At 42.9% G+C, this 14,684-nt stretch overlaps 1 protein-coding gene across 4 annotated transcripts in view; it reads right to left on the reverse strand.

Annotated features, from left to right (window-relative positions):
- Nucleotides 1–14,684, reverse strand: part of LOC119972491 (nucleolar protein 4-like) — a 526,260-nt gene that overhangs the window by 186,813 nt on the left and 324,763 nt on the right. For all 4 annotated transcript variants that reach the window (XM_038809264.1, XM_038809265.1, XM_038809266.1 and 1 more), the window contains one exon: nt 9,383–9,687. In XM_038809264.1, coding sequence (XP_038665192.1) covers nt 9,383–9,687 — 305 coding nt within the window. The remainder of the gene's footprint in view (nt 1–9,382; nt 9,688–14,684) is intronic.

Raw genomic sequence — 14,684 nt, forward strand, 5'->3', positions numbered from 1 at the left:
GCAGACACAGGGAGAACGTGCCACCCTCATCTCAATCTGACACATCCTGGGCCATTTCTTCACATTTAATTTGGGTTCTGCCAGTATCACTTGGCTCAAGGTCTCATCATAGACTTGGTCCAAACATGGACAAAAATGTATTCCAGAGTAATCTGTGGGAGTTGCTTTGCTGCAACATAAGCTGAGCCAGCAGCCATGAGGTGCTACACCATGATTGGGTCCACAAGTGCTTTGCTGGAGTTGGCTACCATTCCCACTCTAGAACTTTCTGTGAAAAAGCTTCTGCTAAGTTGTTCCTTGACATCAACAACAGGTTTTCGCGCAGGTTTCCCAATGCACCAAACATTTCTTTGTGCCTACCCAGGAGCGTTATTTCATAAGTTGCCTCAGTGATGAGATCTCTGCAGTAGACCTTGTCTGTGATCTCACCCTTTAGCAAGCTGGCATTTGAGCTATACACACACCCTGCCTTGGCTTCAATCACACTTGCCTGCTGTCTCACAGCATGCAGGTCACACCACTATGCTATTCTCTAAATTACATGCAGTGACAGCATCTGAATTAGTGGATAACTCTATGAAACAAAGTGATAGAAAAGGCAACCCAATCACTTACTCAGTTTTCTGTGTCATCACATTTTGATTTTGCTTTGGAGACCACCCGCTGGTTTCGTAATGACTCTCTTATTCTCTCCGCCGCTCCTTTTCTCTTCACTTCACTGTGCTCTAGCCTCTCCTTGCAGTGAATCTACCGCTTTCTCCACCACTCCTTTCTTCCCTGAAATGCTCTTGCCTTTCCTGCTCGTCTCATGGTGACTTGTTTACTTTTTCTGCTGTTCCTTTTCCCTCCACTGTGCTCTTACCTCTCCCACTGGTCTTGCAGATTTACTTAATTAGCTGTATTTAAATTCCCCGGCTGCCATGTGCAGTTTTAACTCAATTCTCTGGATGATTAGTCCAGGGCCCTGGATTACTGGTCTTGTAATGTAACAACTATGCTACTGTATCTGTACACATGGAGTGTGCTTACCTCATAAAATGCTGAACAAGTGCTTTCTTGGAATAATGGGAAAGGAGAAAATGAGGCTACATTTGTACACATGCCTTCAAAGAACATGAAAGGTTTCCACACTTTAGGGTGCACTTTATGTATGCAGACTCGTCGCAGGATGTTTTTGGCTGTTTTGTGAACATTATTACTTTCCCTGCTGTAATCAATCACTTATTCTGTTTTTGTTTGGAAAACTAATCTTTGAACCTTTACGACCTTAGTCTGCTAAACTACAATCCGTTCATGCCGTTGGGGGGCCTTGCCGATCTGAAGCACATATCAGGAACTCAGGTGTGCACTGTGCAGGATTTCATAATTCAGTAAATAATTGACAGGGCACGTTTACATTTCTGACATGTGTTCCATGTAGGTGATCCTCACTGTCAGCTACATGGACTTACAAAGCTTCACTGAAAACTTAATCTTCCATGCTGTACAAAATTATACAAGCAGATGCCCAGTCAAATCACAAAAATGTTTGGTTTGTCTGCAAAGATTTTTCATTTAAGGAATTATATTTGGAGAAATGTTTCAGGAAAATCTAAATCCACAGGATTTTTTCGGTATAAACAAGGCATAAATTTAAGAAATGTCAATACATGGTGAGGTATTGAGAAATGACATAATTGAAGCAGTTGAATTATTTCTTGACTGTAATGAAATTTCAACACTCCAGCCTTCCAGATTATCAAGGACACTGTGATAGACAGATACATGCCTAGTTACTAGATTTCCAGAGACGTTAGAAGAATAAAATGGCAGTTTTAAAATGCGCTGTCTTTATAAAATGCTTCAAAAGTCAGCAAAGCCTATTACATAAACTCAGTAACTAGAGTGTTTGGAAAGTTGAAAAGAACCCCACTACATGTAGGTTATAAAGTATTACAACTGGTTCAACATTCATATGCAAAGCCTGGTTTGATGAGCAACAAATGAAAATGCTTTCAATAATCTATCAAGAAAAGTAAGAGTCTAAACATGAGGGTTATTCATGATGATTCAGATGCACAACAGGAGAATTAATATACTAGAGGTTTGAGCTATGATAGGCCGAATGATTTTTTTTCCTAACCTTCGTCTTCTGTAAATACCATTACTGTTCACTGGGACAGCCCAGAGACTTAGAGCCTGGAATTCAATTCTGCGACAGCATCTTATCCCAACTTTTATTAACATTCAAGTTTAGCTGTCCTAAATTTGGAATGTTTTGAGATTAAACATCTCACGTATTGTGGATCATGGGTGAGTGGTCTTCATATTGAGGAAATCCTTCCATTGTGTGGCACTACCATTGCGCTAAATGGAATAGATTGAGAACAGATCTAGCAACTCAAGACTGGGCATCCTTGAAGCACTGTGGGCAGTTTGCAGCAGAATTGTTCTCAGTCACAATTTGCAACCTCATGGCTCGACATATCCCCCACTCTACCATTACCACCAACGAAGAGTGCAGGAGGGCTTTCCAGGAGTAGCATGAGGCATACCAAAAAATGAGGTGTCAAGCCGATGAAGCCGATAGAACTACTTGCATGCCAAACAAGATAAACAGCAAGTGATAGACTACATTAAGCGATCCCACAAGCACTGATCAGATCTAAGCTCTCCAGTCCTGCCACATCCAACCATGAAGAGGGACTGGTTTAGCACAGTGGGCTAAATAGCTGGCTTGTAATGCAGAACAAGGCAGCAGCGTGGGTTCAATTCCCGTACCGGTCTCCCCGAACAGACGCCGGAATTTGGCGACTGGGGGCTTTTCACAGTAACTTCATTGAAGCCTACTTGTGACAATAAGTGATTATTATTATTAATATTAAGAGTGGTGGACAATTAAACAACTCACTGGAGGAGGAGGCCACACAAATATCTCCATCCTCAATGTTCAGAGGGCCCAGCACATCAGTGCAAAAGGCAAGGCTGAAGCAGTTCCAATAAGCTTCAGCCAGAATTGCTGAATGTACAATCTACCTTAGTCTCCTCCAGAGGTCTCGAGCAACGCAGATGCCAATCTTCAGCCAATTCAATTCAGCCCACATGATATCAAGAAATGGCTGAAGGTACTGGATACTGCAAAGGCTATGTGCCATGACAATATTCTGGCAATAGTACTGAAGACTTGTTCCCCCCACTATCAACATCTGGGAGTTACCATTGACCAAAAACTGAACTGGATTAGCCATATAAATATTGTAGCCACAGGAACTGGTTAGAGGCTAAGAATCGGTAGCATGGTGGTTAGCATAAATGCTTCACAGCTCCAGGGTCCCAGGTTTGATTCCCGGCTGGGTCACTGTCTGTGCGGAGTCTGCACGTCCTCCCCGTGTGTGCGTGGGTTTCCTCCGGGTGCTCCGGTTTCCTCCCACAGTCCTCCCACAGTCCAAAGATGTGCGGGTTAGGTGGATTGGCCATGCTAAATTGCCCGTAGTGTCCTAAAAAGTAAGGTTAAGAGAGGGGAGGGGGAGGGGGAGGGGGGGGGGGGGTTGTTGGCTTACGGGTATAGGGTGGATACGTGGGTTTGAGTAGGGTGATCATTGCTTGGCACAACATCGAGGGCCGAAGGGCCTGTTCTGTGCTGTACTGTTCTATTCTATAATCCTGTAGCGAGTAACTCACCTCCTGACTTCCCAAAGCCTGTCCACACCTACAAGGCACAAATCAGACGCGTGATGGAATACTTGCCCGGATGAGTGCAGCTCCAACAACACTCAAGAAGCTTGACACCATCCAGGACAAAGTTCTAGAATCTGGGAAAATGTGGACAATTATAACCAGTGCATCTGCTATTTTTGCAGCTATCTGTTTTAGAGTCCTCACATATAGGTTATCAGGTTCTCAGAATTTGCTGACTTTTTGTCCCAAAGTTTCTCCAATACTTCTTTTCTGCTGATATTATTCAAAATTTCTCACTTTTGTTAGTCCTTTAATTATCTCTATTTGTGATATGCAATTAGTGTCTACTCATGTGAAAACAGCCAAAATATTTGTTAAACGTTTCTGCCATTTCTTCATTCCCCCATGATAATTTCCCTTTTTGCGCTCTTAGAGTTATTTAAGCTATTCTCCTTATTTCATATTTGTAAAATCTCTTGCAACCTGTTTTTAAATTCCTGGCTTGTTTTCTCTCAATCTATTCTTTTCCCTTTTGATCAACTTTCTGGTCATGTTAGGATACTGGACCAGACCTCAATTTATGTTGGGATACCAGCCGAGAAACCCTAAACAATTTGCAATTTGTAAACCTGTGAGGAAAGGACACCACCCCAGGAGTGATGATTCTGACCAATAGGTATCTGTTATGTTAAAACAAACTTTAATTTAAACACAGAATTAACCTCATTAGCATCAAAGGAATTGCTTTACAATTAACATTCCATCGGGCAGGAGATACAGAAGTCTGAGAACACGCACGAACAGACTCAAAAACAGCTTCTTCCCCACTGTCACAAGACTCCTAAATGACCCGCTTATTGACTGACCTCATTAACACTACACCCTGTATGCTTCAACCGATGCCAATGCTTATGTAGTTACATTGTATATCTTGTGTTGTCCTATTATGTATTCTCATGTATTTTCTTCTATTTTCTTGAATTTTGTTTAATTCCCTTTTCTTCCATGTACTGAATGATCTGTTGAACTGCTTGCAGAAAAATATTTTTCACTGTACCTCGGTGCACGTGACAATAAACAAATCCAATCCAATCCAATCCAAAACATTCAAACGGTTAAAATAAACAGTTAAATAAAAGGAAAATTTCACTTATGCCCTCCACCTTCACTATATATATTCCAACCCAGCAACCCAATACAGTTCACTCATAAATAGAGGTAGCATTCAGGGTTACTTGCTATTCTCTGTGCAGATGTTTGGAGAGAGACCCTTTCAGGAACAACTTGAAAATCCTTCTGTCTTGACAGACTCACATCCGGTGGCAAACTGCCAAAAACGACAGACATAACTCCTCCCATTAATTACATTGTCTGTATCCCAGATCTGTACCCGGATGATCTGCTTAGCTTGGACTAAACACCTCCTTAACTACCTACACTCCAGGGATGTTCCTTTCCATAAACAATATTTCATTAGCCACCTTTTTGTAAAGAAGTAAATGGTTAAAGTCAATGATTTCTACACTTCTACAACACCTTTATTACAGCTTTAGCAGACATACTGCCTGTATGTATTTGAACAAAGGGTTTTTAATTATATTATTATAACAAAATATAATAGATAATATATTACAACAATTTCTTACATTTATTCACTCACCCTCAATCTAAATTGCTCCCAGTCCTCAGGTTTAAAAATTGTGCATCGCAACGTTATAAGCCACTTCTTTTAATCTTATACTATCCTTAACTTCTTTTGTAAGCTACAGATGGCTCTTTCACTTTGTGTTTTTGTATTTTAATGGAATACATTATTGTTAAACATTCTATGTTCTATGTTCTATTTTCAATAATTTTTTTTAAATGTTTCCCACTGTTCGTTTACCACCTATTCTAGTCTATTTAGCAAACCAGCTAAGCCACCTATATAATGATTTTGTTTAAGATTTTTGTTTAGGACTTGAGTTATTAATTGTCAAACTTAATATGAAATTTAATTGTATTATGGTCACTTTGTCCCAGAGAGTCTTTTACTATGAGATTAACAATTACCACGCCTGATTACACAATACTATATCTAAAATAGCTTTATCCCAGGTAGATCCATATCACATTGTTCCAAAAATCTGTTGTGAAATCATTCCACAAACTCACCTTTCAGAACCAGTTTTGTCAATTTGATTTGTCTAATTTGTCATTAAAGTCATTCATGATCAATACATTGTCTTTATTACAAACTCCGATCATTTCCAGTTAATGCTCTGTCCAATGGTATAACTATTGTATACTACTCCCAACCGCATTTTCTAACCCTTATTCCTAGACCTAAGTTTTCCCACGGTGGGAACCTTACATTAGGACCGTTTTGTAAGTCCACATATCTTGTGACTGTGCCCACTGGCCAATTGTACACGAAGCAACCAATATTACAAACGCAGGTGGGTCAATCCAAGTGACCCACGTAAGAGCTGGCCAGCAGCCCCACAGGGACTGGGGAGGCTTCTCACATAGACAGAGCAATAATAACACAAGATGAAGTTACTCACCTAAAGATCCAAATGGATCCTTTGACTAAAGGCCAGAGCTATGATAGGGTTCAGAATGCAGAATAAATGGCTCCAATTGCCTGTAGTTGTGCTGCTTATAATCTTTCTGCTAATTTTCATTCAATTCTGAAAGATCATAAGTTGGCCCAAGTACCTTCAGGGAAATTTCAATGCACTGTGCTATAAAATATTTCAATTAGCTATCTGCTGCTTGGAATTTGCCTCCAGGAAAAGTACAGAGAGGCAGTTAGGCATTTGGAAACCAACCTGACGTGCTGCATTCTAAATTTCATTCCAAATCTCCACACAGAATGATTTTGCTTTTGGTACTACTGGGTGGGTGGGGTCATGAGTGGGCATTAAGGTGGCAAGAAGGCTATAAGGAGCCATGCGGGTTGGTGCAGGTCACGAATGGGCATAGAGGTGGCATGAGTGACATTTAAAAAGACCTTTTGAAATTACCTTTCAAAAGGTTCCCGAATCCAGGCTCTGGTTCACAACTCGTCTGAGGGGCCGTGGCCACTTGTCCTTGGGAAGCTCGCCAGACTTCACGAAATTTGCTAGGCTAATCCTAACCCTACAATGGAAAGGCCAGGTCAGGTGTGCAGGGTGCAGCTTCTCCTGCACCAGGGAAAACTGGGGACACTGGGAACTGGGGCAAGAATCCCAGGATCAAGACCCACTTTTAAAAGTCCACAGAGACTCCACAAAAAGCCACTGTCTCTAACCCACAGAAATGAGGAGATTTTGCATTTCATACGTATAAAATCCAACATCTATTGAATAATGTACTGGGAACCACTTCATGTGAATTGAAAGCTGACTTCAGAAAAACAAAGTCACATTTTCTTTAATTTGCATTGTGCCAAGGATATATTATACTCCCTCCTCTAATATGCCACAGCTTTTATTTTAAAAGATTTACACAAAACTGTCATTTTGTTTTTAGTCTATTTTTTTTCAGCAGCCCCACCTGAAGGCATTCACTTCTTTCTGAGAGACAATTTTACGAGTGCTCATTCTTCAAGTGACCAGAAAGGGTGTTATTTACAATCCTGTTGAATTTCCACTTCCAGGTTTCCAAACCTCACATATTTGTCCTGGAGTCTCCAGGAATGAAAGCTTAATCTCATGGATACAGCTTCAAGGATCAGTAAAAAAAAGAATTTCCCTCAGTTTAATTGAACACCTTTTTGTTTCAGTTATAAGCATATCGGAAGTGAGAAAAAAAGATTGTTCGGCTGACAGTCAAGAATTATCCAATCAGTAATATATAGTATGCTCACTTTCAAAACAGCATGGGAAAGAAAGCAGTGGATGGATGTGTTGGACAACCAATGGTAAGAGTGTGGGATCAGGGGGTCATGCAATAAAACCTCCAGGAATACATCGAACCAAAGTCTGGAGCTCCAGTAGAAGCTCCTGGTTAGCGATAAGACGACAACTTTGGCCAATTTCTACCCCAAGCCCCTCCAAAGGCCATTCGTGGAACCAAAACTATAATCAACTGAGCACACAACAGTAATTAAAACTGGGACTTTAATGTTGAGGCTGTATAAAACTCTGGTGCGGCTGCATTTGGAGTATTGCGTGCAATTCTGGTCACCGCATTATAGGAAGGACGTGGAAGCATTGGAAAGGGTGCAGAGGAGATTTACCAGAATGTTGCCTGGTTTGGAGGGAAGATCTTATGAGGGAAGGCTGAGGGACTTGAGGCTCTTTTCGTTAGAGAGAAGAAGGTTGAGCGGTGACTTAATTGAGGCATACAAGATGATCAGAGGATTAGATAGGGTGGAGAGTGAGAGCCTTTTTCCTCGGATGGTGATGTCTGGCACGAGGGGACATAGCTTTAAATTGAGGGGAGCTAGATACATGACAGATGTCAGAGGTAGGTTCTTTACTCAGAGAGTAGTAAGGGCGTGGAATGCCCTGCCTGCAACAGTAGTGGACTCGCCAACACTAATGGCATTCAAATGGTCATTGGATAGACATATGGATGATAAGGGAATAGTGTAGATAGGCTTTAGACTGGTTTCACAGGTCGGTGCAACATCGAGGGCCGAAAGGCCTGTACTGCGCTGTAATGTTCTATGCTCTGTACAACTCAATTATTCAATCTATATTGATCCTAAAAGAGAAATGTATCTTACATTTCCACTGGATCATTTCCTTTCTGATGTCCAATACACAATTATGCAACACTGACGTGAAAACCACAACAGATAAAGTACTTGGTCATGCTCAAAAGTTATTTTTGCTGCAGATTAAAATGGATGTACAAACATTACAAGTCCAACTGCGTGGTGTAAACAATCCAAGACACAATCATGTAAGCATTTAATAAAATATACCATCACACAACTAATAAAACATGTTCTTAAAGTCAGGTGATGGAAAACATCTGAATTTCCAAGTTGAATGTAAACAGTTCTCTTTTATTAATTTCATGGGATGTGGGCATCGCTGGCTGGGCCAGCATTTATTCCCAATTCCTAATTGCCCTTGAACTGAGTGGCTTGCAAGGCCATTTCAGAGAGCATTTAAGAGTCAACGACATTGCTGTGGATCTGGAGTCACATGTAGACCAGACCAGGTAAGATGGTAGATTTCCTTCCCTAAAAGGACTTTAACGAACCAGATGGGATTTTAACAATCGGCAATGATTTCAATAATAATCGCTTATTGTCACACGTAGGCTTCAATGAAGTTACTGTGAAAAGCCCCTACTTCCGGCGCCTGTTCAGGGAGGCTGGTCCGGGAATTGAACACGCGCTGCTGGCCTTGTTCTGCTTTACAAGCCAGCTGTTAAGCCCATTGTGCTAAACCAGCCCCTATCTTGCTTACTTTTTGCAATCATCCTTAGACTTTTAATTCCAGAATTGTATTGAATTAATCTGCCATGGTGGGATTCGAACCCGGGTCCCCGGAGTCCAGTGAAAATATCACTGTGGCAACGTCTCTCGCCAGTTAAAGACTAACATGTAAAATAAACAAAACATTTGGTTTTACTTCCAGTATTGAAGGTGAACCAGTAATTTTTTATAAAGTTGTACCACAGTCGTACCTTTTTTCTCAAAATAATTTCAAGGTTACATTGCTGTAGAATGGCTGCCGTCAGATTGATTTTCCCATATTTGTTGTGGAATTTTTAATCATATGACAATCTGATCATTTCTTACCTTGCTTCCCAAATCTCTTGAATCTCGCTCCATTTTAATGTCAGTAACTGTGTACTTGATGCGGTTTCTTCTGCCATTGCTGCTGTTATCTGTGCCATAGTCTGGTGTTATCTGGACTGACAGGGGACTGTCGCTTAGGTTGATTGGTTGCTCATCCTGGCCAGCAGAATGGTCTGGATTGGCTGTGCCATTACCATTAATGTCTCCCATATTTGCATACATCTCCCCACAATGGCCTCCTTCTGCAGCACTAGAATTAAGCATTAAGGTCTCATTTCCATTGAAACACTCCACAGATGAATCCTCTGTAAAGACAAAAATGCCAGACTTCAGGACTTATCTGATTTACCGATCCAAATATCAATTTCAGCAATATAACCTGAAGTGATCTTTCATGACAACATATCATATTAGCCAATAAGCAAGAGGAGCATTCATAAATCATGGGATTGAAACTAATATATACAAAAACTTTGTGCCAATGTGAATATTTTCAATGACCTTTCATTCATATGTCAGTATTCATTGGAACAAATTTTTCTCATCAATTGTACTGAAATGTTGGTAAAATGGAAGTGGCAATACCACTGTTGTGGGTCGTCACTCATTAAAATTGCTCTTATTGTGTTTGCTTCATGCCTGTTTCTCTACTACTTCACTTGTGTTCCATAAGGAAATCCTCTGCTGTCCAGGATCCTCCCATGTTCCTACCTTTGAAATTGGCACCATAAGTTGCCCCCACCCTAACAAAGGTTGTTTTTTTCATTCATTCATGGGATATGAGTGTCACTGGCTAGAATAGCATTTATTGCCCATCCCTAACTGCCCTTTAGAAGGTGGTGGTGCGTTGCCTTCTTGAACCACTGCATTCCATGTGGCGTGGGTACAACGACAGGGCTGTTGGAAAGGGAGTTCCAGGATTTTGACCCAGTCAGAATGAAGGAACAGCGATATATTTCCAAGTCGGTATGGTGATTGGCCTGGAGAACTTCCAGGTGGTGGTGCACTTGTGTATTTGCTGCCCTTGTCCTTGAAGAAGGTAGTGACCGTGGGTTTGAAGGTGCTATCTAAGGAGTCTTGGTGATTTCCTACATTGCATCTTGTAGATGGTACACACTGTTGCCAAAATGTTTCAGTGGTGGAAGGAGAGAATGTCGTGGATGGAGTGCCAACCAAGCATGCTGCTTTGTCCTGGTTGATGCCAAGCTTCTTCAGTGTTACTGCAGCTGCACTCATTCAATCAAGGCGAGAGTATTCCATCAGGGCAGCAGGGTAGCATGGTGGTTAGCATAAATGCTTCACAGCTCCAGGGTCCCAGGTTCGATTCCCGGCTGGGTCACTGTCTGTGTGGAGTCTGCACGTCCTCCCCCTGTGTGCGTGGGTTTCCTCCGGGTGCTCCGGTTTCCTCCCACAGTCCAAAGATGTGCGGGTTAGGTGGATTGGCCATGCTAAATTGCCCGTAGTGTCCTAATAAAAGTAAGGTTAAGGGGGGGGTTGTTGGGTTACGGGTATAGGGTGGATACGTGGGTTTGAGTAGGGTGATCATGGCTCGGCACAACATTGAGGGCCGAAGGGCCTGTTCTGTGCTGTACTGTTCTATGTTCTATGTTCTATCACACTCCTGACTTGTACCTTGCAGATGGTGGACAGGTTTTGGGGAAATCAGGGAGTGAGTTACTCGCCACAGGATTTCAAGCCTCTGACCTGCTCTTCTAGACACAATATATATGTCTAATCCAGTTCAGTTTCTGGTCAATGACATCCCCGAGGATGTTGATAGTGGGTGATTCCAGTGATGATAACGCCATTGAATGTCAAGGGGCTGGCACTTGTTTGGCACGAATATTACTTGCCACTTATCAGCCGAAGCCTGAACATTATCCAGGTCTTACCTGGACATGGACTGCTTCAGTATCTGAGGAGTCACAAATGATATGGAACCCAAACTAAGCACCAGTGAGCAAGTTATTACTGAGTAAGTGCTGCTTGATAGCACTGTTAATGACGCGTCTCATAATTTTACTGATTTTTGAGAGTAGACTGATGGGGTGGTAATTGGCCATGTTGGATTTATCCTGTTTTTTGTGTGCAGGACCTACCTGGATGAATTTCTACATTGCCAGCCAAATGCCAGTGTTGTAGCTGTACTGGAAGAGCTTGGCTAGTGTGTGGCAAGTTCTGAAGCACAGGTCTTCAGCACTATTCTCGGAATATTGTCAGGGCCCGTGACCTTTGCAGTATCCAGTGCCTTCAGGCGTTTCTTGATATCACGTGGAGTGAATTGAATTGGCTTAAGACTAGGATCTGTGCTGCTGGGGGCCTCTGGAGCAGGCCAAAATGGATCATCGACTCGGCACTCTGGCTGAAGATTTGTTCAAATGCTTCAGTTTTATCTTTTACACTGATATGCTGGGCTCCCCCATCATTGAGGATGGGTATACGTGGAGTTCACCACCATTCCGAACAGGATGTGGCAAGACTGCAGAGCTAGGATGGGAATAGAGGGATACGGACCCCGGACGTACAGAAGATTTTAGTTTAGACGGGCAGCATGGTCGGCACGGGCTTGGAGGGCCTAAAGGTACTTTTCCTTGTTCGTAGATCTGATCCATTGGTTGTGGAATCACTTAGCTCTGTCTAATGCACATGTCCTATGCTGCAGTTTTACCAGGGTGACCCCCCATTTTTAAGCATGCCTGGTGCTACTCCTGGTATGCCCTCCTGTACATTTCATTGAACCAGGGTTGGTCCCCTGGCTTGGCGGTAATGATAAGGTGGGGATATGTTGAGCCATGCAGTTGCATACTGTGGTTGAGTACAATACTGCTGCTGCTGATGGCCCACAGCACCTCAAGATTAACATTTCGAGTATTTATGACTTTTCTTCAGAGTTCTAAAGAGTCAAACGGACTCGAAATGTTAACTCTTTCACTCTCCACAGATGCTGCTAGACTGGCTGAGTTTATCCAGTATTCCTTGTTTTTCTCTCCATTGTCGCCCAGTGCCTAGGTCGATGCCAGGTGATCTGCCCGGTCTCATTCCTTATACAATTTATGATACAACTGACTGGCTGGTAGGCCATTTCAGAGGGCATTTAAGAGTCAACCACACTGATGTGGATCTAGAATCACATGTAGGCTAGACCACGTAACGATGACAGATTCCTTTCCCTGAAGGGCATCAGAGGAACAGATGGACAATCAACAAATCATTAGACTTCAAATTACATATTTTTATTGATTACAAATTGCACCATCTGCCATGGTGAGATTTGAACCCGGATTTCCAGAGCATTACCCTGGGTCTCTGGATTACTAGTCCAATGATAATACCATTATGCCACTGAGGTGGCAGTGGCAACTTACAAGCCTCATGACTTTGTCTGGCCTGAAGGCAGTCATTGGCCTCTCTCTACCTGTTTTGGATGGGTAGTGAGGGAGCAGGAGATAAATGAGGTTTGGCCATGAAAATCAGGCAAAGCTTCCCATCGAGACGGACGAGCTCCTGCTGGGAGGTAACATTCACCGTACACTGTTAGCCCAATAACCTGATATAGTGAGCCACATTGTCTGCTCACACTATTATTATACCATTGGTAGCTCATCTCTAACTAGCCCTGCTACTTTCATTTCCATAAAACATTCCTTGGAACTTAGAGCCAGAAAATGCTGAAGCAACACTAGTTTATTAGAGCAATTAGATGTTACTTTTGTCACCACTAAAGCATTGAAGATGATTGTAAATTGACCCTCTTCTTTTCAGCCATTCATTTTGCACATATTCAATAGCTTATAAGATATTAAGCCAACCAAAACTGTGGCAGAGCTTATAAATGGATTCACAGCAGCTGAATAGTTACATGCCTCATATTGCAAGGGTCATTAAAAAAAGGCTTCAATTTCTTGATACAAGGTGATCTTCACCATTATGATGGTCTGAGAAGTTTCTGGTGGAGACATGGAGGGGAGAAGTCACACATGAGGTGGCTTACACCAGAGGACTTTATTTAAGCCCTTTTTGCCTGATTTTTGTAAGAAATTTGGGCTCAAGTTTGTTTTTATTGATAGGTTAAATATCCCACATCACGGGCAGCACAGTGACGCAGTGGTTAGCATTGCTGCCTCACGGCGCCGAGGTCCCAGGTTCGATCCCGGCTCTGGGTCATTGTCCGTGTGGAGTTTGCACATTCTCCCCGTGTTTGCGTGGGTTTCGCCCCCCACAACCCAAAGATGTGCAGGCTAGGTGGATTGGCCACGCTAAATTGCCCCATAATTGGAAAAAATGAATTGGGTACTCTAAATTTTTTTTTAAATGCAAAAAATATCCCACATCAAGGGATGCCCAATAGATACCAGACCCGGCAGCAGAAAAAATAAGGAATTAGTGTTGGGTTTCGAAGCTTCTGAGTCCTGTCTTGAAAAAGAAATGGCGGTGGTGGCGGCGGCTGCGGTATCATTGTCCACTCCACTAACTGTTGACATCTTAGCTCTGGAGCTACAGAAATTACCGTGGGAGGTCTCAGGGGACCATGAGAAAGAGATTGGGGCGGTGATATCCTCGATTCGAACGGCCTTGGCTAAGGTGGACGAGGTGGTGAAGGTGCAGGGTGTGGAACTGAAAGAGGTGAGGGTAGCCCTATCTAGGTAGAGTGATCAGATCACCACCCTGGAAGGGGAGATGGCACAGGTGGCAGCTGATAACAAAGTATTAAGGGCCAAGGTGGATGATTTGGAAAATCGGTCTCGTAGACCGAAATGGAGGGTGGTTGGGTTGCCGGAGAGTCTAGAGAGTACGAGCAAGACAAAGTTCATGTTGTAATTGTTTTGGAAGATGATGGAGCAGGGGAAAATGGTGACCTATCCCGAGTTGGATCATGCCCGCAGATCATTGAGGCAGAATCCCCGTACAGGCGAACCACCGCGTGCGATCATAGTGCGCTTCCACAGCTTTCATGACAAAAGAGTTTTACAGTGGGCAAAGGATCATCCCAATTACAGATGGGAGGGTCATGCATGAGGATTTATCACAATGTTAGAGCAGTGCTGGCCAGTGATGTGCTGCACTTAATAAGGCCAAGGCTGCATTGTATCGCAATAAGGTTCAATTTGGTGTGGTTTATCCCGTGCATCTCCATGTGACTTACGAAAATAAAGACTATGGGCGGGGTGCTCCGTCCCGCCATGCCACATTTCTGCCTTACCCCGCCGGCGGGATGTTCCATTATGTCAGCTGGTCAATGGGGTTTCCCATTGTGGGGCAACCCCACGCCGTCGGAAAACCCCCGGGCTGCCACCGGAGCATC

The sequence above is a fragment of the Scyliorhinus canicula genome, chromosome 10 (assembly GCF_902713615.1).
Source record: "Scyliorhinus canicula chromosome 10, sScyCan1.1, whole genome shotgun sequence".
NCBI lineage: Eukaryota > Metazoa > Chordata > Chondrichthyes > Carcharhiniformes > Scyliorhinidae > Scyliorhinus > Scyliorhinus canicula.